Raw genomic sequence first — 21,164 nt, forward strand, 5'->3', positions numbered from 1 at the left:
TAGAGCAACAGCACCCCTTGGACTCCAGCCCAACCTTCCATGTCACCAGAAACAGCTGAAACAAACCATCTCCTTCTGTTCTGTCCAGGCATGTAGCCGGAGGGGGGGGGGGGGGGCTCGAGGTGCTTCAGCCCCCCCCCCCCCCCCCCGAAATTCTCATGGTGGTTTGCGAAAAGGCCTTACTGGTGCATTATTTAAACTGTTATGTTTATTCATATCATGATCTCATCACCATGCTCAATATATCCCATATGCAGGGGGGTATTGAGGTAACGATACAAAAGGTTTGCTAGGGTAGACCCTCTTTCACTCAGACTCAGCCCCCCTCCCCCGAAACAAACTCACCCCCCCATTCGAAATCCTGGCTTCGGGCCTGGTTCTGTCTGTGTATTGTCTATACATTGAACGTTTGCCGTGTATATGTACTGTGATCCGCCCTGAGTCCCCTTCAGGGTGAGAAGTGCGGAATATAAATAAAATGTTGTTATTATAATCAAGGTGGCCAGTTGCAACATGTACACTTGCCTCAAGCAGACAAGAGTTCTTTCTCCCACCCTGGACATTCCACAGATCCACTTTCCTAGTTTCCAATAGACATCACAGCCTCTGAGGATGCCTGCCATAGATGTGGGTGAAACATCAGGAGAGGATGCTTCTGGGACATGATCACACAGCCTGAAAGACGCAGCAGTACGTGCTGTATTTTGTGTTTCGCTGTTGTGTGCTCTCAAGCCCTTTTGTAGGCTGGATCTACACTACCATATAATCCTGATTCCTCTCAGAGCCCTTCCACACAGCCTTATATCCCAAAATATCAAGGCAGGAAATTCCACATTATTTGAGTGTGGATTCAAATAACCAAAGTTCAAAGCAAATATTGTGGGATTTTCTGCCTAGGATATAGAGCTGTGTGGAAGGGCCCAAAATAACACGATTTTTATTCCTGGATTATACATGTCATTTCCTAATTGGTTCTATCATAAAAACATGGGAAAAGTTTATCTTGCAACACATTTTGATATAGTTTTCCAATAAAAAGCCCAGGGCCCTTCCAGACAGGCCTCATATCCAAGGATCTTATTCCTGGTATTCTGCTTTAAACTGGATTATATGAATCTGCACTGCCAGATAATCTGGGATAAACAGAAAACCTGGGACTACATCCTGGTATATAGGGCCTGTCTGGAAGGGCCCTCATTGAGTCTCAGGCTTTGATCCAGGGCCCTTCCACACAGCCATATAACCCAGAACATCAATGCAGATAATCGCACAATATCTGCTTTGAATTCGGTTATCTGAGTCCACACTGCCATATATTCCAGATTTTAAACTTTTTCCAGGTTTTTGTGATAGAACCAATCAGGAAATGTCATTTAAAACCAAGGAACAAAAAATCGAGTTACATAGTGTAATCTGCCAGCATTTGGAAGGCTCACTGAACAGATTGATTTCCCATTTTATGGAGTACAGATGAAGCATTTTCTGTCAACAATGCACACTGTTGCTAACAGATTTGTGTAAATAGGTGCCATTCAGAAACCTTTTGTTGTTGCCAATTTTTTTTGTGATCCCAACATGGAATTAAGGGGACCCACAATTTAAGAAATAGCTATCTTTTTTTATCTTAATGGCCGAGCAAGAATTAAAATCTGCCCTTTGGATTTGTGGTCTCATGCCCAAGCAACTATGTATATCACACTTATAGCATGTGAAAAAGATCTTGAACAGCAAAGAAAAAGTGAACATGATAATAACAATTCCTTCATGGCAAGTAAGAGAACTGTAGCCAAGAATGATTTTACTTCACATTTAGAAATATGGCTGAATGCACAGGGGTTCAGTTGTTATTCCCAAATTATAACTTTTAAGGAGCAGCTTAGAAAAACATGACAACGCTGGAGTGTATTTTAACTTTATTGTGTTTGCATACTGTAATACCAGAATACTGCTGCTGGGGGCAATGAAATTTTAAGATGAGATAGAGTGGCTTATAAGAAACATAACTCTTGCTATTGCAGAGCAGAAAGGAGTTATTCTACGGAAGACCTCAAAAGACTTGTAGAGAAATCTCTTTATGACAAGCAAATTTTTGAAGACACAATTTGGATTATTTAACTGAGCATACATAAAATATTTAGAGATTTTAGAAGCAAAGGAAAAATAAAAATGTTTTCATATATCTTCATGACTTCATATATCTTCATTTATCTCCACTGGCTGCAAGTCTGCTACCGAGTGCAATTCAAAGTGCTGGCTTTAGCCTATACAGCTCTAAACAGTTCAGGCCCAGATTACCTGTCTGAATGTATTTCCCTCTATGAACCATCTCAGAGGTTAAGATAGTCCAGGGAGGCCCTGCTCTCGGTCCTGCCTACTTCGCAGGCACAACTAGTGGGGATGAGAGACAGGGCCTTTTCAGTGGTGGCCCCTCTTCTGTGGAACTCCCTCCCCAACTAAATTAGATCAGCACCCTCTTTCTTGGCCTTCAGAAAAAAAGCAAACACATGCCTCGTCTGAAAGGCTTTTCTCTCCCTTTTTTCTGTGGAGAAGCCCAGAAATTGTCTGGGTTCCTTGGCCTGGCAATCTAAACAGGCGTTCTATAGCACATATATACCATGTATTTACCAAAAGTATTTACCATATAGCCATCATTACAGTATATACCTCACAGTCACTATAGCGTGTACATACCATCATCATAGCTTAGTACTTACCACTATAGCCCAGAATGCTTCACCATTATAGCTTGTACCTTTACCATTTAGTTATTATAGCTCTGTACTTTACCATTTTAGTCCTGTATTATATCAATAGCCAAGTACCTTACTGAAGACAATTATAGTCAAGCATTTTACCTCATATTGTACAAATATAGTCAAGTGTTTATTACCAATGTAACTAAATTCAATCAACAAGCTTTGTCTTTGTAATATTTTATTTTGATTCACCTTTCAAGAACTCTGACTGAAGTTATCTTTGCCTTTTGTTTCCAGTAAACTTATTTGGTTAACTTTAATCCTGTCTCAAGAGTCTTTATTTTTAAAGAACTGAAGTACATCAGAGGGTATACCAATAGCCACCGGGAATAGCCAGACATATAGTTTTCGTTTCACCCTGGCATGCCATCACAGTTTCATTGCCAAACTGGACTCACTGCCAAGAAACTCGTTCCGATGTTCAGGTGATATTTGCTCATGGATAGGACGATAAACTGGAGTGGCTTGTTGAACAAATGAGAGGCTGCATTGGCTTCCTGCAACCCCCCCCCCCCCCCATGGCTAATAATATCACTCCCTAGCTCTGAGGTTGGCACTAGTTATTTCTTCTGTTTCAGGGCATTTTTCCATATCCCTTCATCTGTTCAATTTTCTAGACTCTAGTCTCAGAAGGGTTATTCTGTGAGTACTGATAGTTAGAATATTTCACAGGAGACAGTCTAGGATCTAGACTTCATGTGCGTTTATACTGTGGAATTAATGCCGTTTGACACCTCTTGGACTGCCATGGCTCAGTCCTATGGAATCATGGGAATCATAGTTTGGTGATGCACTAGCACTCTCTTGGCAGGGAAGACTAGATGATTTATAAAACTACAACTCTCAGGATTCCATAGGACTGAGCCATGTTCTATCCAGGGCTCGAAAAGACACAGTGAAATGGCCAGCAGGATTCCACCAGAAGATGCATACCCTCTTTGTAATAAAAATTGGTTTCCTGCAAGGTCCTGGAACTTGATTTTTTAATAATCTAAGTAGGAAGCCTAAATCCAATTCCAACTACAGTAGGCCCTCAACATTTTCAGTGGGTTAACCTAAGTTCAGGCTAAGAACTGCTTGTTTAGTTGGCACAGGTATAGTAGCAACCAGGCAAATTTAGAGCCAACTTCTCTATCTGCTGTGATTCGAATTTTCTCAGGGAATTATTCTGCAATGAGGCCAGTATGGCAAACTGAAAATTCATAGTGAAAAATCATTATTATTTTATAAGGATTAGCATTTTCAGAATCGATAACATTGAGAAGTAGGGGAAGAGTGTTACCTTATTCTAGAACTGCTTTTTCCTAAGTGAGGCAAAAATGGTAGACTCCTGGTAATGGAAACTCAATACTCTGATTAAGATAATTACTAGGAAGAGAAGACTTGGACTCTCAAACATTATGAGCAAGGTTTCTTTTGGAAAACCTAGCCCAATGATACTATTAATTCAATTTATAAAATAAAAAGTCATAGTTTCTACTGTAAAATACCACTAGTCCAATACCCCCTGAATTATAGCCATGCCTGTGTGTGTGTGCTTGCAAGTTGCCTGTTGACTATGGTGATCCAATGAATACCTTGCAGTATTTCCTATACACTGGCGTTCTCCCATCCAAGAGCTCACACTCTTCTTTGCTTCCAAGATCAGAAGGGACCCTGTATTGAAATCCCCAGCACTTTTGGGAATGTGGTAAGAACACAATAGATGCCTTATACAGTAGTTTTTGTTTTGGTAAAACACTGCAAAGATTACCAATAAAACGGATATTTCACTTACTTCAATACATTGTCTATATAGGGAAAAGTCCGTTTGAAAAGGTAATTTCAAATGCTGTTGAATTGTAATTCACATCAATTATAGCCAGCACAGTCAGTGCTGAAAAATGTTGGTATCTGCAATTTGGTAACAGCCTTAAGGGCCATCCTGTGCTGGTTAATTCTCTGTGCTGGATCATATGGGAAAACGTAGTTACAGGCAGTCCCCAAGTTACGAACAAGATAGGTTCTGGAGATTTGTTTTTAAGATGAATTTATATGTAAAACGGAACAGGTGCATTTTAAAGTGTAAGTCCAGCCATACATATACACACAGAGAGAGAGAGAACTTTGGATAGCATAGTGAGGGGCTAACACCCTTGCGGGGTTTGTTTTGCTGACTATGCCCCTGTTCAGAAGATTTCACCTCACTTTCTATCTCTGCAATCATTGGATTTTGGAAATATTGGCTTGTTGTAGAAATAAGGATTGGTGAAAAAGCTTCAGTTCAGACATCTTTTCCCCATGAGAACTCTTTCAGAAGTGGAATTCTCTTCATATGGGTACATTTCTCTAACTCTGAGTCATTTGTAAGTTGTAACTCAGGGACTGCCCATATATTCCATGGCCAGAAGTAGTGGAAATAAAAACAGCGGAAAGAGACATTTATTTTTAACTGAATTATCTTTGTGGTATACAATGCTGAAAGATATGTTTTTTTATTCTGGTTCCCCAAATCACAAATGCAAGAAAGACCCAGCATGTTTATCAGGCAGATCAAAATGTGTTTTGGGAGGCTACAAGTTGTCTAATGATTACTGATGAGACAATCATCACCAAAAGAGAGTTGCTGTTAGCTGCTTACAGCATAGCATGTAGGGATTCAGGCTTGTCATAGATGTGAATAAGGCGATTTGCTTCTCTCCAGCCAGACAGCAAAGCCCCATGGGTTGTTGAATAGAAAGTGCGATGTGTGGCTTCCCCTGCAAAAAGGAGCCCAGGTGGCTGTAACAAGAAAGAATGGCATTAGTTTAGCCCTTCATGGAATTTACTTCATGGCAGAAGGAATAGACTCTAGATTTTCTGATTTTGGGAACTTTGAGAATGTGCACAGTAACAAAGGGCCCTTCCACACAACCATATAACCCAGAATATCAAGGCGGAAAATCCCACATTAACTGCTTTGAATTGAAATATATGTCCATGTCAGTTCAGATAATCCAGTTCAAAGCAGATATTGTGGGATTTTCTGCCTTAATATTCTGGGTTATATGGCTGTGTGAACGAGCCCATAGTAACTTGTTCCTAAGGATGGATCTACACTGCAGTATAATCCCATTTCTGAATCCAGATTATCTGATTTGAACTGTATTACATTAATCTACACTGCCATATAATCCAGTTCAAAGCAGATAATCTGGATTCAGAAACTGGATTGCATGGCAGTGTAGATGGGGCCTAAGACGATTACAAATTAACTAGGCAGGCTCCAATGCAGTTGGGAACCAAAAATATTTACCTTAGAATTATATGTTTCTTCAGGAAGGGGTTGAGCAAGGACATCAATGTCATCTCCACAGCTGTCAACACTCACATAACTGTAAGAACCTTTGGTATAGGGCTCGCTGTGCCATTTAGATCTCAGGATACTCCTTGGTGGAGGAAGCTGTGGATTTCCTGAATCAAACAGATAGAGAACATGTAAGTATTTTGCTAGTTCTAGTTCTAAGGAAAGCATTTCATGGAATTTGGAACTGCACTGGTAAGCACATTTCTGCTGCTTTCCTCAGGACAGAGTGAAATGATAGGATAGTAAGTACTTGGCCTAAATAAAACTGCATTTGTGAGGCCTGAAACCCCTATGAAAACTGCTTCGTATGCTTCTACAGGTGCCCAGATAGCAGTCTTGAAAATGTAAACATTTTCAAAAAGGCTAAATACAAGCAGTCCCTAAGTTACAAACATCCGATTTACAAAAGAACAGGAGTGACACAACAGGAAGTGAGAGAAAGCTACCCCTCGGAAGGGAAAGTCATGCCTGAAAGAGTTTTCATGGGGAAAGGGGGCCTTCCACTGAAACTTTAGCACCACTCCTTGTTTCCACAACAAGCTAATTTTTTCAAAATCAAATTGTCACAAAGTAAAGGGGAATCTTCTGAACATGGGCACAACAACAAACATAACAGGTGTTAGCTCTTCCCTATAATATCCAAAGCACAAATGCGTGTGTGTGCGCGCACATATCTGGAGTTACACTTTAAAAGTGTACCTGTTCTGACTTACAAACAAATTCAGTTTAAGAACAAACCTACAGACCCTATCTACAGGACTGTCAGTAGAAGATTCTGCTATATACTAGATAATTTATCTGGACACCAACAGATTTGTGATCAGAAATCATGTGAGCCTGATTTTACTGAGTATCAGTGGTGGGGCATCAAATCCAAGTATAACTGAGGGTTATTTAACATAGATATCAAGAAGTAATCAGTCTTTTTTGTGATAGTGACCAATTATCTTCTTTGAGTCAAACTCCACTGTTCACTCCCCTAGTTCTGAACTGTTAATAGCAAATAAAAACCTGAGTCTGATGACAAATTTAAAGAAAAAGATACTGAATATTCTCTGTATGCACACACCTGGATAATTACAAAAGTTTTGGAAATTTTGGACCAATGTTCTTAGCTCATCAATCCTTTCCAACCAGACTAGCATACAAGAGACACCTACCTGTTACTCTACGAAATACTTGTGTCATGGTTGTGAGAACCTCAGTGTCTGTAAGAGTTTCCATGAATTCAGATTCTTTCCCAGCAACGAAGCCAAGGAGGACATGTCCATACCTGAAAAAGAGAAAAAACCTAGATTAAGAATGCCTTGAGCCTTTTAATACTTGAAGTGCTAAGCCACAGCAATGGCCAATTTAGCTTAACATTCCTTATCTCAAAGACAGACTACATCAGTGGTATAAAATGTGTAGTCCTCCAAATGTTTTTGATTTCAGTTCCCAGAATTCCTGATCTTTGGACAAACTGGCTAAGACTTCTGGGAGTTGGAAGTCCCAAACACCTAGAGGGCCACAGGTTGTGGGCTATGTAAATGCCATTGAAAATGTCATGCAACATTATCTATTGTTCGAATTCCTAGCACGGTCCTGTCTGAAGGAAGCAATCATGATGTAGTGGTTATACTCCATGATAATACAGCCAATAAAAATCCTGTGTGTCATCCTTTTAAAAAGCATTTATGATAATGGCACATATCTATATTACAACTGAATTCAGTGTGGTATGTTCATTCATGCACTCAATTCTCATATATTCTAACAATTTAATGATTTTTAGTAATTTACACAGGAGAGAATAAATCATAACTGAGCTATAATTTTCTCTTTAATCTTTAAGCTTGCAGCATACTTTCCAGTATTTGTTATCTATTTTATTTTTATCGTGCCCTCTCCCAATATAGTAAAATTGTATGCAATCTGATTTTATTGCTAAAGATTATTTCAAAGACTATGACCGTTACTATTCCACCAGGGTTTAATCCCACCCCGCCATTTGTCATGTCTGACACAGTTCTTCTGAATCTGAAATAATGGTTCAGATATAGTTAGCATGTATCACTCCCTTTGTTCATCTTAGATATAAAAAAATATTGTGGCACTCTTCGAATTTCTCTGCAACATTGTGTACTCATTCAACTGAAATATGCTGCTTAACAATGCAACCATCTTTGTGGCTACAGCTGTTTCTGATAGCACATCAATGGACAGAAAATTTCATCAAGAAGTGAAAACCAAGTATTTCTTCTATTGATCAAATGCAAGGAAATTATTCTCTCACTTGCCTCTAGCCTGGCACACAGTTTTTAGTCAGTGTCTCATTGTAAACAAAAGCTATGGCAATGACAAAACCTCATGTTCAGGATGTTAATTAAATTTTTATCTGTTGATAAACAGGGCTCACTTTATCTCAGTTCTGTGAGCTCCTCATTTAAAAATGGGACATGTTTTGAATTTTAACTGGACTCTGAAGGAAGAGAATTTGTGTTGGCATACTGGCACCTGTGTATTTGCTCTCCCACTGTCCTAGATCTGTAAGTGAGCCAAATATCAGTAGAGCTTTTTTTGTTTTGTTTTTTTGGTGTCAGGAGCAACTTGAGTAACTGCAAGATGTGTCTGGTGTGAGAGAATTGGCCATCTGCAAGGATGTTGCCCAGGGGATGCCCAGACGTTTTACCATCCTGTGGGAGGCTTCTCTCATGTCCCTGCATGAGAAGATGAAGCTGACAGATGGGAGCTCACCCAGCTCCCCAGATTTGAACTGGCTGCCTTTCAGTCAGCAGTCCTGCTGGCACAAGGGTTTAAACCACTGCTCAACTAGGGGTTCTGCAGGCTAAAGAACCACAATAGAAACGTTTCATAAAGTTTGCTACAAATATAGAGCAATTTAAAACTAAAGCAGATCTTGGTGGGTTGATCCTTTGTTCAATTTCTGCTGCCCCAGAAAGAGACATCTGTCTAGTCTGGATACCTTTCTGGAGGATGGAGGACAATGAAGGCAGGGATTTTTTGAAACCAGGTCGTCTTCAAATCACTAGGTGGTTCAGCCAAAGGCGATTCATCCAGCCATACCACCTCAACAAGTTCACAATCTGGCTTCCAGAATGGCTGCTCAAATTCCAAAAATACTTTGTTGTTTGTTCCAAATCCCAGATTTTTTATTGCTGCCACTTTCTGGGATGGAAGCGGAGGATAGAAAAAGGTCTTGTAGTGTTCTTTGAGGAACCCTAGGGAGAAGGAAGGGATATAACACAGCATACTCTGATCAGACAAGACTCTAAGAACAAGTCTCTTGTGCAAACACTATAAAATATTCTGATCCCCGGCCCACAATTTAGAAACACAGATATCTAGGGTGGAATGCAGTGATACTGTGTTGCCCTATTTCAACATCTACTGCTATTGAAGTCTGTCTAAAAGCCCACCTAGCCATATAACCCAGAATATCAAGGCAGATAATCCACAATATCTGCTTTAAACTGGGTTATCTGAGTCCACTCTGCCATATAATGCAGTTCAGTGTGGATTTTATACAGCTGTATAGAAGAAAGAAGTAGCAGCTGTTTGTCCCTTTCCTTCAAACCAGTGCCTAGAAAAGCCAGGTGGTGAGGGAAAGGGAATAAAAAGGGAGGGTAGCACTAATTCTAAATAATCCATTCCAGAGCTTCACATGCAAGAAACAGGCTCCTCCACATTACTCTCCTACATCTACTAAAACTGATAACTTTCATGTCATTGGGGTGGGTTTTAGCCTGAACTTTAAAATGGTATTTAACTTGGGAGGAAGAATTTAGCACCTTGAATAGGCCCTTCAATGTTCATGCTAAACATGAACAGAGATTAAGATCTTCTGGGGAGGTCCTGCTCTCGTTTCTGCCACCGTCACAGGTATGATAGGTGGGGATGAGAGAAGGGGCCTTCTCAGTGATTGCCTCTCAGCTATGGAACTCCCTCCCTGGTGAGATTAGATCAGCCCTCTACCTCCTGTCCTTCAGAAAGATGGTAAACACTTGCCTTTGGGACCAAGCCTTTGGGACAGTGCAATAAGGTAATAATAGGAAACCCTACCCTGCTGACCGGATCTGGTATGGCTGTTTTGAGATGATTTTAAACAATTGATTTTAATGTGGATATCACTGATTTTAGTGTTTGTGTATATTTATAGTTTATTTTATGTCCTGGAATTGAATGTCTGCTGTTTATATGTTGTGCTCTGCCCTGAGTCCCCTTTAGGGTGAGATGGGCGGAATATATTTAATGCTTTAAATAATGATGAATAAATAATAAAATTCAGAGCTGCCAGGTCCACTAGGGATAGACAACACCTGGAGGTTCCCCTAATGTCACCAAATTTCAGTGGTCAGGCAGGAATAAAAAGTATCTTTATGCAGATCATGCACCTATGTCTTGAAGGTGAATGAACCACTTGTAGCCACTGGGTAGCAAATTATTTCAGTGACAAAGCAGCAAAAATGGTTTTTAAATAGGTAAAGAAGATTCGTCGAGACTCTGAACTCCGTGATTATGGAATAATATACTTCTTAGAGGCTTAAAAACAAGACCTGTGATCCCTACTTACTTTTTAGTCAGTGCTGTTAGCCAATCCTATCCATACTTCTTCAAAATCCATAGCGCAAATAGAGAGTGAAAGGGGAAAATGTGCCAAGAGGAAGAGACATCAAGCAAACTGTTGCCGTGACCACTTCCCTCTGGAAATCTATGTCCTCATTGTGAAAGACCATATGGATACAGAAAATATCTCCCACCGCAAAGACTCTACCCTTGGAAAACATACTCAGCTATGAAGGATCATCTAAATCAGTGCTTCTCAACTTGGGGGTCCCCAGATGTTTTGGCCTTCAACTCCCAGAAATCCTAACAGTTGGTAAACTGGCTGGGATTTCTGGAAGTTGTAGGCCAAAACAACTGGGGATCCACAGGTTGAGAATCATTGTTAAGTAGTAGTAGCTAGCCAACTACTGCTAACCCTGCCTGCACACATCAGTCAGCATCCTGTTAAGGGCATGTGCAGGAAGCTATTCTCTTTTCTTTGCACTTTGTCCTGCAGTCTCTCTCTGCCCACACAGTTGCTATCAAGCCCCAGGGGAGGGGCTGCTTCTACTTATAGATGGGAAGTGTGTATATGTGTGTTGGTGTTTGTGCAATTGGGACCATAAACATACAGTCGCTTTAGGGTCCCAGGAGAAGGAAAAGATAGGTACATTCTGTCTCCCGCACTTCCACTCACCAGGGTCAAGCTGTTGCCTTTTTAATGTAATTTTTATTTTTATATAATTTTGAAGATGTAGCTTGTTGTTTATGTTTTGGTTTTATTTTGATGTAATATGTTGTCCGGGCTTGGCCCCATGTAAGCCGCTCCAAGTCCCCATTGGGGAGATGGAGGCGGGGTATAAATCAAGATGATGATGATGATGATGATTATTATTATTATTATTATCATCATCTAATTTGCCTCCCCATAAGCACCAGTAGCAGCTTAATTTAATAGGTACTTGACCACAATAAACAGTAAGCCATAGGTAGAAAGAGGAAAAAGATCTGATTGTGCTGCAAAGAGAAGTAAATGCTTGGCACACCACTCAATTAGATCAGGAGAAAATAAAAGGTCACCAAGATTTCACCTAGAGGCACCGTGACGATGACATGGTCCGCGAAGAATTTCTCCCCATCTTCACATTCCACTTGAACTCCAAAAAGGCGCCCTGTGGACTCTTCCAAGTAGGAGCTCCCCCAATGAATAGTCTTCACTGGCTTATCAAAGAGCACAGTCCCTTTGGGTAAAGATGCCATTATGCGGTTCGTGAGTCCTTCATAACCACTAAAAAGAGGAGACACAGAATTAGGTAGACTGGCGATTCCTGAGCTATACTATGCCCCCTTGAATTATCTTTCGCTGCCCCAGAACACCAAAACAAGTCAAGATTTATGATAACCAAGGTGCTCAAATCTTGATCAATGGGAAATTGACTAAATTATGCAAAATTCAGAAAGGTAGCAGATAAGGATGTCCACTTTCCCCATTGCTTTTTTAAAATGTTAATATGGGTATTAAATAACAAAATTAGAGTGGAAAGGGATAGAAAAGTATATATAAAGAGGATTCTACTTATAGATGGCGTGTGTGTGCGTGTGTGGTGCAATACTAAAAGTATTCATTGATGACTTGGTTATTATTTTATTTTTTAGAAGACTATTTGAATACTTGTAAGATCTTGAATTCTCTCCTGAAGGAGTATGGAGAACTGCCAGGCTTTAAGGAGAAACAAGGAGAAAAGTATTGTTTTGACTAAGCATCCCTCTATATTGACCATTTAATGCAGTTTCAGGCTGCTTCTACATAGACATTTAATCCAGGTCAGGCCATGGATTAAAAAGATCTGGTTTGCTTTAGATTACCTATGTAGGCAATGTACAAACTAGCTGGAAGCTAGGACTGTGGCCACAAAGGTCCACTGAATGCTAGTTAAGTTGATCCACAAATCATTTTTTCTACCTCTTCCAGTGAGATGCACTGGTAAAACACAGCAGCTCAGCACTTGCTTACAGCAAAACAAGTCAGGAGATGGCAACTGATCATCCCCATGGGAACATTTAGTTTCCTTTATAGAGGAAAGCTGTTTGTTACTTTTCTGGCCAAGCTGTGTATCCGGTTTCTTGTCTACATAAACATTCTGCATTAGACTTCTTCATGTGCTGGATTCATACAAAATTGAGTTTCAGTGGATTTTATGGTTTTTGTATCATACTGTTTTTGGCTGGATTCAGGTTGTAACTCGCACTTGGTGTATTTTTTTGTAGACACTCAGGCCTTGAGATGGCTGCAAGCCAGGTTTTAGTGTAGAAAGACTCCAAAACTAATATTGAAGAAAGTGGCTTTGCTGTGCGGATGATAATGTAGGAAGTCCTGGAACCAGTTTAAGGTCCGGATATTCTGTTGTCTGACCGCCACCGTTTGAAGCTAGATCCAAACTGCATTAAATGGTCAGTATAGATGGGGCCTAAGAATATGACCTAAAGGGACCTAATTTATATCACTTCATAGAAACATGGAGTTGGAAGACCACATGGGCCATCTAGTCCTGTGTTTTGCAACCTTGGGGTCGGGAGCCCGGGGGGGCATGAGGGGGGTGTCAGATGGGTCAGCAAAAATAATCAGAAAACACAGTACTTTCTGTTGGTCATGGGGGGTTCTGTGTGGGAAGTTTGGCCCAATTCTATAGTTGGTGGGTTTCAGAGTGCTCTTTGATTGTAGGTGAATTATAAATCCCAGCAACTACAACTCCCAAATGACAAAATCAGTTTCAACTATCAATCCCACCAGTATTCAAATTTGAGCGAATTGGGCATTTGTGCTAATTTTAGTCCAGTGAATGAAAATTCATCCTGTATATCAGATATTTACATTATGATTCATAACAGTAGCAAAATTACAGTTATGAAGGAACAACGAAAACAATTTTATGGTTGGGGGGTCACCACAACATGAGGAACTGTATTAAGGGGTCGTGGCATTAGGAAGATTGAGAAACACTAGTCTAGTCCAACTGCCTGTCATGCAGGCAAAGCACAATTAAAGTACCCCTGAGAGATGGCCATCTAGCCTCTGTTTAAAGGTTTCCAAGGAAAGAGCTTATTGGATTTTTAAAATCTTACCTCCAAGAAACAGGGAGGAGGAAGAACTCCAGCCCTAGCCAGTTCCAGTTTGTTTCATTTTGTTTTACCTCTCTTATCTCTGAGAGGAGAGAAGGGAAGCAAAAAAGAAGGAAGAGAAAAGAACTTAAATGATAGAGGGAAAGAAAGATAAAAACCATATGGTAAAGTATAAAGAACATGCAGTGGGGCAAATAGGGTGCAGCACATGTGAACAGTAGAGTGAAATACATATGGCTGGGAAAAGCTTTCACAGTATCCTCCTTCCAAGACACAGCAAATAAGCTAATAATCCAGGACAAGGAGATCATAGAAACAAGCTAATGGTTTTCGATAAGATCTAAGTCAACTCACTCACTTGGGAAAGGTACAGTCCAGGCCAGGCAGCATTCTGTACTCTCCAAAGGGCCCCAGTCCCACCAGATCCATGCTATGAGTTCCACTCACACAGCACTCCAACTTGAAATACAGGTTAAGGATAGACAGCTTCAAGGATTTTGTCTTTTCATCATCGGTCCATTCCTTCATCCGTTGAACAATTGCTTTTTTCATGTATTCACCCACACTTTGTACGGGGACTTTGTCTGCGTGCAGGAACTCGCGTGATTCTTCTAAGAGAGTAAAAAAGAGGATCCTCATGGATTCGATTATTTCAGAGCTCAGCAACTGGCCCTGGCTGGAATAGGAGACTGATGACCACACAGGATGTCCCCCTGCTTCCACCTGTTGGTTCTCCTCAGACATGGCATCGTCATCTAATAATCCGTGCTCTGAAGCAAGCTGGAATACAGGGTTCTCCCTTGAAGGCCCATGGATCCAGTGGGCACCAAGCTCAACCACCTTATTTTCTAGGAGAGAAGAAAGGAAGAAAAAGTCAATTTAAATCCAGCATCTCCACAATGAGGAGCTTTAGCAGATGCCTTTTTCATTCTGATTTCATTCTGCAGCAAGAATTGTCTATGCGAGGACGTGGAAACAAGAAGAAACACCCCAAAAATGGAAGAATGGGATAGTAAAAGTAGCTGAAAAATATGGATATTTTGAAAAGATATCTTCTGATAAAAGACCCTTCAATATGCAAGAAAGATTGGGAACCCTTCAAAAATTTCCTGGAAGAAAACTCCAACATGAGGAGTTCACGTTTAAAATGTCAATCTATTACATTATATCCTTTTATGCAACAAAGTAGATAATACATAAACAACCAAAATTCTTCTGTTTATGAAAGAAGGATATGTAAAAAATCTATATATATAATATGTTTGTGTTTGTATGTCCAAAACAGCCCCAACTTTCAGACACTGTAACTCCCAACAACAATGGATCTGGACCAAACTTGGCACACAACATGTCCCCCCCCCCCATGACCCCCTTTAAGTTTTGGTGGATTTTGGTGTGTTTTCTTCATTGTGTCAAATAATATGTAATAGATTAACCTTAGATGATGGGAGTTGCAGAATCTTCACTCGCATCCAGAAGCTACTGTGAACCCCATTAGCAATGGACTTGGACCAAACTTGGTACACAGACACCCCCCCCCCCCATGACCCACTTTAAGTCCTGGTGAAGTTTTTTGGGGGAAGCATCCTGGATGCAAACCCCATCGGCCATGGATCCAGACCAAACTTGGGGAACAGATCCCCCATGACTAACGTTATGTCCTGGAGGATGGACAATGGAAGGTGAGATTTGCAGTACCTTCATCCACATCGAGAGACTACTGCAAACCCCATCAGCTATGGATATGGACCAAACCTGGCACATGGATCCCCTTCCCTATGACTACTTTAAATACTCACAGGGTTTGGAGAGAAATGACAACTATATATGCATCCATATCCTTATGCATTTTTAATGGGTCCATTCATAACATCCAAAAATAAACCATGACTTCTTTCATAATGTATATCCTTACCATATTACCTAACCCGGGCACTGCTGGGTAGAAGATAGTATTTCAATTTTTAAAATATTTTAAAATAATTGTAGGACTTCATCAGACTAGCATTGTATTATTATTATCAAAGAGCCCTGGGTGGTGCAATGGGTTAATTTATTTATTTATTTGATGCACTTATTAACCGCCATTCTCAGCCCATACGGGCGACTCAGTTAAATTCTTGTGCCAGCAGGACTGCTGACTGAAAGGTTGGTAGTTTGAATCCAGGGAGTGGGATGAGCTTCCCTTTGTCAGCTCCAGCTTCTCATGTGGGGACATGAGAGAGGCCTCCCACAGAATGGTAAAACATCCAGGCAACGTCCTTGCAGGTGGCCAATTCTCTCACACCAGAAGCAACTTGCAGTTTCTCAAGTCGCTCTCGACATGGGAAAAACATATATATTATGACGTTGATTTATACCCAGCTTTTCTGTCCACAAAGAGACTCAGGGCCCTTCCATGCAGCCATATAACCCAGAATATTAAGGCAGAAAATTCCACAATATCTGCTTTGAATTGGGTAATCAGAGTCCACACTACAATATATTCCACTTTGAAGCAGATAATGTGGGATTTTATTCAGCTGTGTGGAAGCGGCCTCATAAAGGAGACTTTCTGTCTTGATATTCTGGGATATAGGGCTGTGTGGAAGGTCCCGCAAGCAGGGATTCCTGTCCAGCCATGCAAAGTTTCGAGCAAAGGGAAATGTCCTGCTTATTTGTGGCATCTATGGGCCCTTCCACACTGGCCGATATCCCAGAATATCAAGGCAGAAAATCACATAGTATCTGCTTTGAAGTGGGTTATCTGAGGGCATTTTCACACAACCCTCTATCCCAGAATATCAAGGCAGAAAAGCCCACATTATTTGAGTGTGGACACAGATAACCCAGTTCAAAGCAGATATTGTGGGATTTTCTGCCTTGATATTCTGGGATAGAGGGCTGTGGGAAAGACCCCCGAGTCCACACTACCATATATTCCAGTTCAAAGCAGGAGAGAGGGCTGTAGGGAAGGGCCCTGAGTCCACACTACCATATATTCCAGCTCAAAGCAGATAATATGGGATTTTATTCAGTTGTGTGGCTTTAAAGCGGGCACCACCGCATTCTTAGCGTCTTCTTCAGTATTCTGGGAAACGTAGTCCAGGGCGGGGGACTTTGGGTCCCCAGCCAGAGAGGCCCTCGCCTTCCCGAACTACGTTTCCCAGAATTCCGCAGAAGGCGCTCAGAAGGCGCAGTGTCTTGTGCGCGCCGCTTTGAAGCGGAAAATCCAAGGGCTGCTCATACCGAAGGGGACGGAGCGGATGCGGCCGCCCGCTCTCCCGGAGGCCTCGAGCAGGCGCAGGCCGAAGAAGCGCCGCGAGCCGCCGCCGCTGAGGAGGAGGCGCTGGGCCGCGGCCAGGCCGGCCATCCCCGCGCCCACGATCACCACGCGCGGCCGGGCAGGCACCACGGAAGAGCTGCCGCCGCCGGGCTCCATGGCGTGTTCCTGGGCCTCGGGGGGCGGAAGCCTTTCCCTCTCAGTCGCCGCCCCTTCCCTTGCCTTTCCTTCCCTTGGGCGGCAGGCTCTGCTGGGAAGCAAGAGGGCAAATCCAGAGTGTATACTACTCATGATGATCGGCCCCGCCTCCGACGCAGAAGGACAAAGGTTTTGTCGAAGGCTTTCATGGCCAGAATCACTGGGTTGTTGTAGGTTTTTTCGGGCTATATGACCATGTTCTAGAAGCATTCTCTCCTGACGTTTCGCCTGCATCTATGGCAAGCATCCTCAGAGGTTGTGAGGTCTGTTGGAACTAGGAAAATGGAGTTTGTATATCTGTGGAAGAAAGAACTCTTGCCTGTTTCAGGCAGGTGTGAATGTTCCAGTTGGCCACCTTGGTTAGCATTTGATGGCCTAAACTCTTAAAAAATCTCTAAAAGTATAACAGTAAAACAATACTCAAACACAGGGGAACTCCAGAGAGGAAACAATCAGGGACAGCCAATCACCTCTCAACAAAAGATTCCCCCAGGCACTAACAAAAAACTGCCAGGTCATCAAATGCTAATCACGGTGGTCAATTGCAACATTTCCACCTAGCTCCAACAGACAAGAGTTCTTTCTCCCACCCTGGACTTTTCACAGATATATAAACCCAATTTTCCTAGCTTCCAACAGACCTCACAACCTCTGAGGGTGCCTGCCGCAGATGCAGGCGAAATGTCAGAAGAGAATGCTTCTAGAACAAGGCCATACAGCCCGAAAAACCTACAACAGCCCAAGACAAAGGTTGCTCCTGTGTGACCTTCTCTTGACCACCATAGGGGAACTTGGCTTTACACGTGTTGATTCAGGTTACTGCTGTGAATGCAATTCATCATGAAACCACATAATGAAAGCTCCCTGTGGCCCTGAAATCTCCCCTTGACTAAAAAGGCCTTTGGAGAGTGGGAAGGGGCCGACCCAGACTGGATCTCCCTTGCCAGGTTGTCTGCTTTGCACTGTTATTTATAGGAGTCTAGGCTGCCATATAAATGGCATATAATGGGGAGCCCCCTGAGGTGCAGTGGGTTAAACTGCTGAGTTGCTGAACTAGCTGACTGAAAGGTTGGCAGTTCGAATCCAGGGAGCAGGGTGAGCTCCTGGTGTTAGGCCCAGTTTTTGCTAACCTGGCCATTTGAAAACATGCAAATGTGAGTAGATCAATAGGTACTGCTTCTGTGGGAAGGTAAGGGTGCTCCACACAGTCATGCTGGCCACATGACCTTGGAGGCGTCTACAGACAATGCCGGCTCTTTGGCTGAGAAATGAAAGTGAGCACCACCCTCCAGAGTATTGATTCAAGTTAGTGCTGTGAATGCACAATTAAAACTTGTGCGCCAACTGCGTCCGTATCTTGGGAGGTCAGACTTGGCCACGGTAGTCCATGCTCTGGTTACATCCCGAATAGATTACTGCAATGTGCTCTACGGAGGGTTGCCTCTGAAGACTGTTCGGAAACTTCAGTTCAACTCTTGGCAGCCAGGTTGCTCATGGGAGTGGGGTACCGAAAGCGCACAACACCCTTGCTACGCCATCTCCACTGGATGCCTATCAGCTTCCAAGCACAATTCATAATGCTGGCTTTGGCTTATAAAGCCCTTAACCGTTCTGGGCCAGTTTACCTGTCCAAACGTATCACCCACTACAAGCCACCTAGGACCTTAAGATTGTTGGGGGGGGGGCTGCTCTCAGTCCCCCACGATCGCAATCATGCTTGGTGGGAACGAGAGACAGGTCCTTCTCCGTGGTGGCCACTCGGCAGTGGAATACTCTCCCAAACAAAATCAGATCTGCTCCATCTCTCCTGTCTTTCTGAAAAAAAGTAAAATCCTGGCTCTGGGATCAGGCCTTTGCAGACTAGACTGACTTGCTGACTTAATGGACTGCTTTTAGGATGTTAACCGAATTTGGCGATGTGTTTTAATATTTTATATTGTTTTTATTTTATTATACTATGCTTTTCTTATTGTGGGCACTGTGCTGTAATGGTTGTTAGCCACCCTGAGTCCCTTTGTGGAGGTGAGATAGGACGGGATATAAATGCCATAAATAAATAGATCGATCGATGACTGATTCCATTGCACTTTCAGACTAGACAGAGACTCTATTAGACTCTCAGACTGGAAAGATGCTTTAGACTTTGGATGGTTAAGATTCTAAGAAAGATGCCCTATGTTATCTGCACAGATAAACTATTTGAAATCCTATCTGTAACTGGATTGATATACAATGTACCTGTATGCTCAGTGCATGAAGTTTGTAAATAAACTAACTATGTTATTTTAAAGAAGTCTACTTGTTTTTCTCTCTTGAGAGCATGATTTAAACAAAGATATTTTAAGGAAGAGTAGAATTTTTGGGGGGGGGGGGGGAGGCGCAACTGAAGGAACACTTCTGAAACTCTGCTCTCTCTCTCTCTCTCTCTCTCTCTCTCTCTCTATATATATATATTTCTTGTCTAGCATTGAATTTTTGCTGTTAGCTGTTCTGAGTCCCTCCACAGAGGTAGAGAAGAATGAGATATAAAAGTTCTAAATAATAAATATATATGTTTTTGTGCACTGCCATATCATTTGTCCCTAACAGTTCAAAGAGATATCTAGGTACATCAGTTTAACAGCCAAGAAACCTAATTGCCTTGCTTGAATATTAGTGGATATTATTTACCACTAAGGAGAAGGTTAACTCAAGTGGGTTTTTAACTCTTCTTGGGGAGATTCCTGATTTTCCCAAAATGGTGGTGAATGCCATTTTCAAAAATGTTATGGAGATTTCTATTTCCAAAAAGATTATGGCATCATTTTCCAAAAGGTTGTGATTGCTAACAAGGTCATGCCCTTCTAGAGATCATAATTTTTCCAAAACACCAAACTCTATAACAGACATCAGAACTGGGGGATACCGTTTTTGGCATGACATAGCGCAATTTGCACAATTTTGCAACATTCCAGAAGGAATCTACATGTGCATAAGATGCCAATTGTATGAGGGCATACATGACCACCCAACAAACTACAGTTATAGGTGAATAAATTGCCCTTTCAGAACCTGTGGAGTCTTTTGCAGTAGGGGTGAATGAGAGGATGAGGGACCCACAGCAAGGGTTTCCCAGTAAAGGTTGTTACAAGAACCTTGAGTGGTCTATTCTGTTGGGAAGCATATATAGAAGAGTCTTGCTTATCCAACATAAATGGGCCGGCAGAATGTTGGATAAGCGAAAATGTTGGATAATAAGGAGGGATTAAGGAAAAACTATTCAATGTCAAATTACATTATTATTTTACAAATTATGCACCAAAACATCTTGTTTTACAACAAATCGACCGAAAAAGGTAACGTTATGTAGTAATTACTGTATTTACAAATTTAACACCAAACATCACAATGAATTGAAACAGCTGTGGATCCGCCGGGAGGCAGATTGCGTTGGATAAAACAACGTTGGATGAGCAAAGATTGGATAAGCGAGACTCTACTGCACATTATTATGAGCAAAGGACTGAGGAGGCTTGCACATTTTCAACATATTTTATTATGCTATAAACACAAATCAACAAGCCATATTCCAAGTGTTATAAGCATAAATCCTGAGTGATTTAACAAATATTAATATTAATGGCATTATGCTAATTTACACTGGTGTAGATTATATTTTTCCCACCCTCCTTCCCTCCTCAACCACAGTATATTTCTACTAATCTTGTAGATTCAGCCACTCGTAAAGTCTTTGTAGGAGGCTTGCACATGTTCTTGTCTTTCACTCCACTGTTCAGACTTGTGTCACTTTGATGGGGGAAACTTTACCTGGAGCATTCAAATGTAATACTATGAAATATAGATCTGGCCCTCTCAATGCAAAAAAGCAAGAGTTTGCACATGCAAAGAGGCAATTTGGGTAACTAATGGGTGAGAGAAGCACAATTATTTTTGAGTGTTTGCTTTATTTGGAAATGAA

The 21,164-nt window shown here is 41.6% G+C and overlaps 1 protein-coding gene across 1 annotated transcript; it reads right to left on the reverse strand.

The window, feature by feature from the left end:
- Positions 1-2,917: 2,917 nt before the first annotated feature.
- Positions 2,918-17,258, reverse strand: PAOX (polyamine oxidase). Its single transcript, XM_060769328.2, has 7 exons — positions 16,975-17,258; positions 14,105-14,594; positions 11,718-11,914; positions 9,047-9,302; positions 7,242-7,354; positions 6,031-6,188; positions 2,918-5,516 (listed from the first exon to the last, which is right to left on the reverse strand). Exons 1-7 carry the CDS (start codon positions 17,165-17,167, stop codon positions 5,373-5,375), a joined length of 1,551 nt encoding a protein of 516 aa, XP_060625311.2. The 5' UTR covers positions 17,168-17,258; the 3' UTR covers positions 2,918-5,372.
- Between the last annotated feature and the right edge of the window lie 3,906 nt (positions 17,259-21,164).

This window comes from Anolis sagrei, chromosome 3 (genome assembly GCF_037176765.1).
Source record: "Anolis sagrei isolate rAnoSag1 chromosome 3, rAnoSag1.mat, whole genome shotgun sequence".
Classification (NCBI taxonomy): Eukaryota; Metazoa; Chordata; class Lepidosauria; order Squamata; family Dactyloidae; genus Anolis; species Anolis sagrei.

What these genes read in the sequence shown, in the direction of transcription:
- PAOX (XM_060769328.2), bottom strand. Translation starts at nt 17,167, where the DNA reads ATGGAGCCCGGCGGCGGCAGCTCTTCCGTGGTGCCTGCCCGGCCGCGC. An exon ending in CATCCGCTCCGTCCCCTTCG is followed by an intron (nt 14,595 to 16,974) that starts GTATGAGCAGCC and finishes CTTCTCTCCTAG; the next exon opens with AAAATAAGGTGGTTGAGCTT. An exon ending in CTGGACTGTACCTTTCCCAA is followed by an intron (nt 11,915 to 14,104) that starts GTGAGTGAGTTG and finishes TCCTCTTTTTAG; the next exon opens with TGGTTATGAAGGACTCACGA.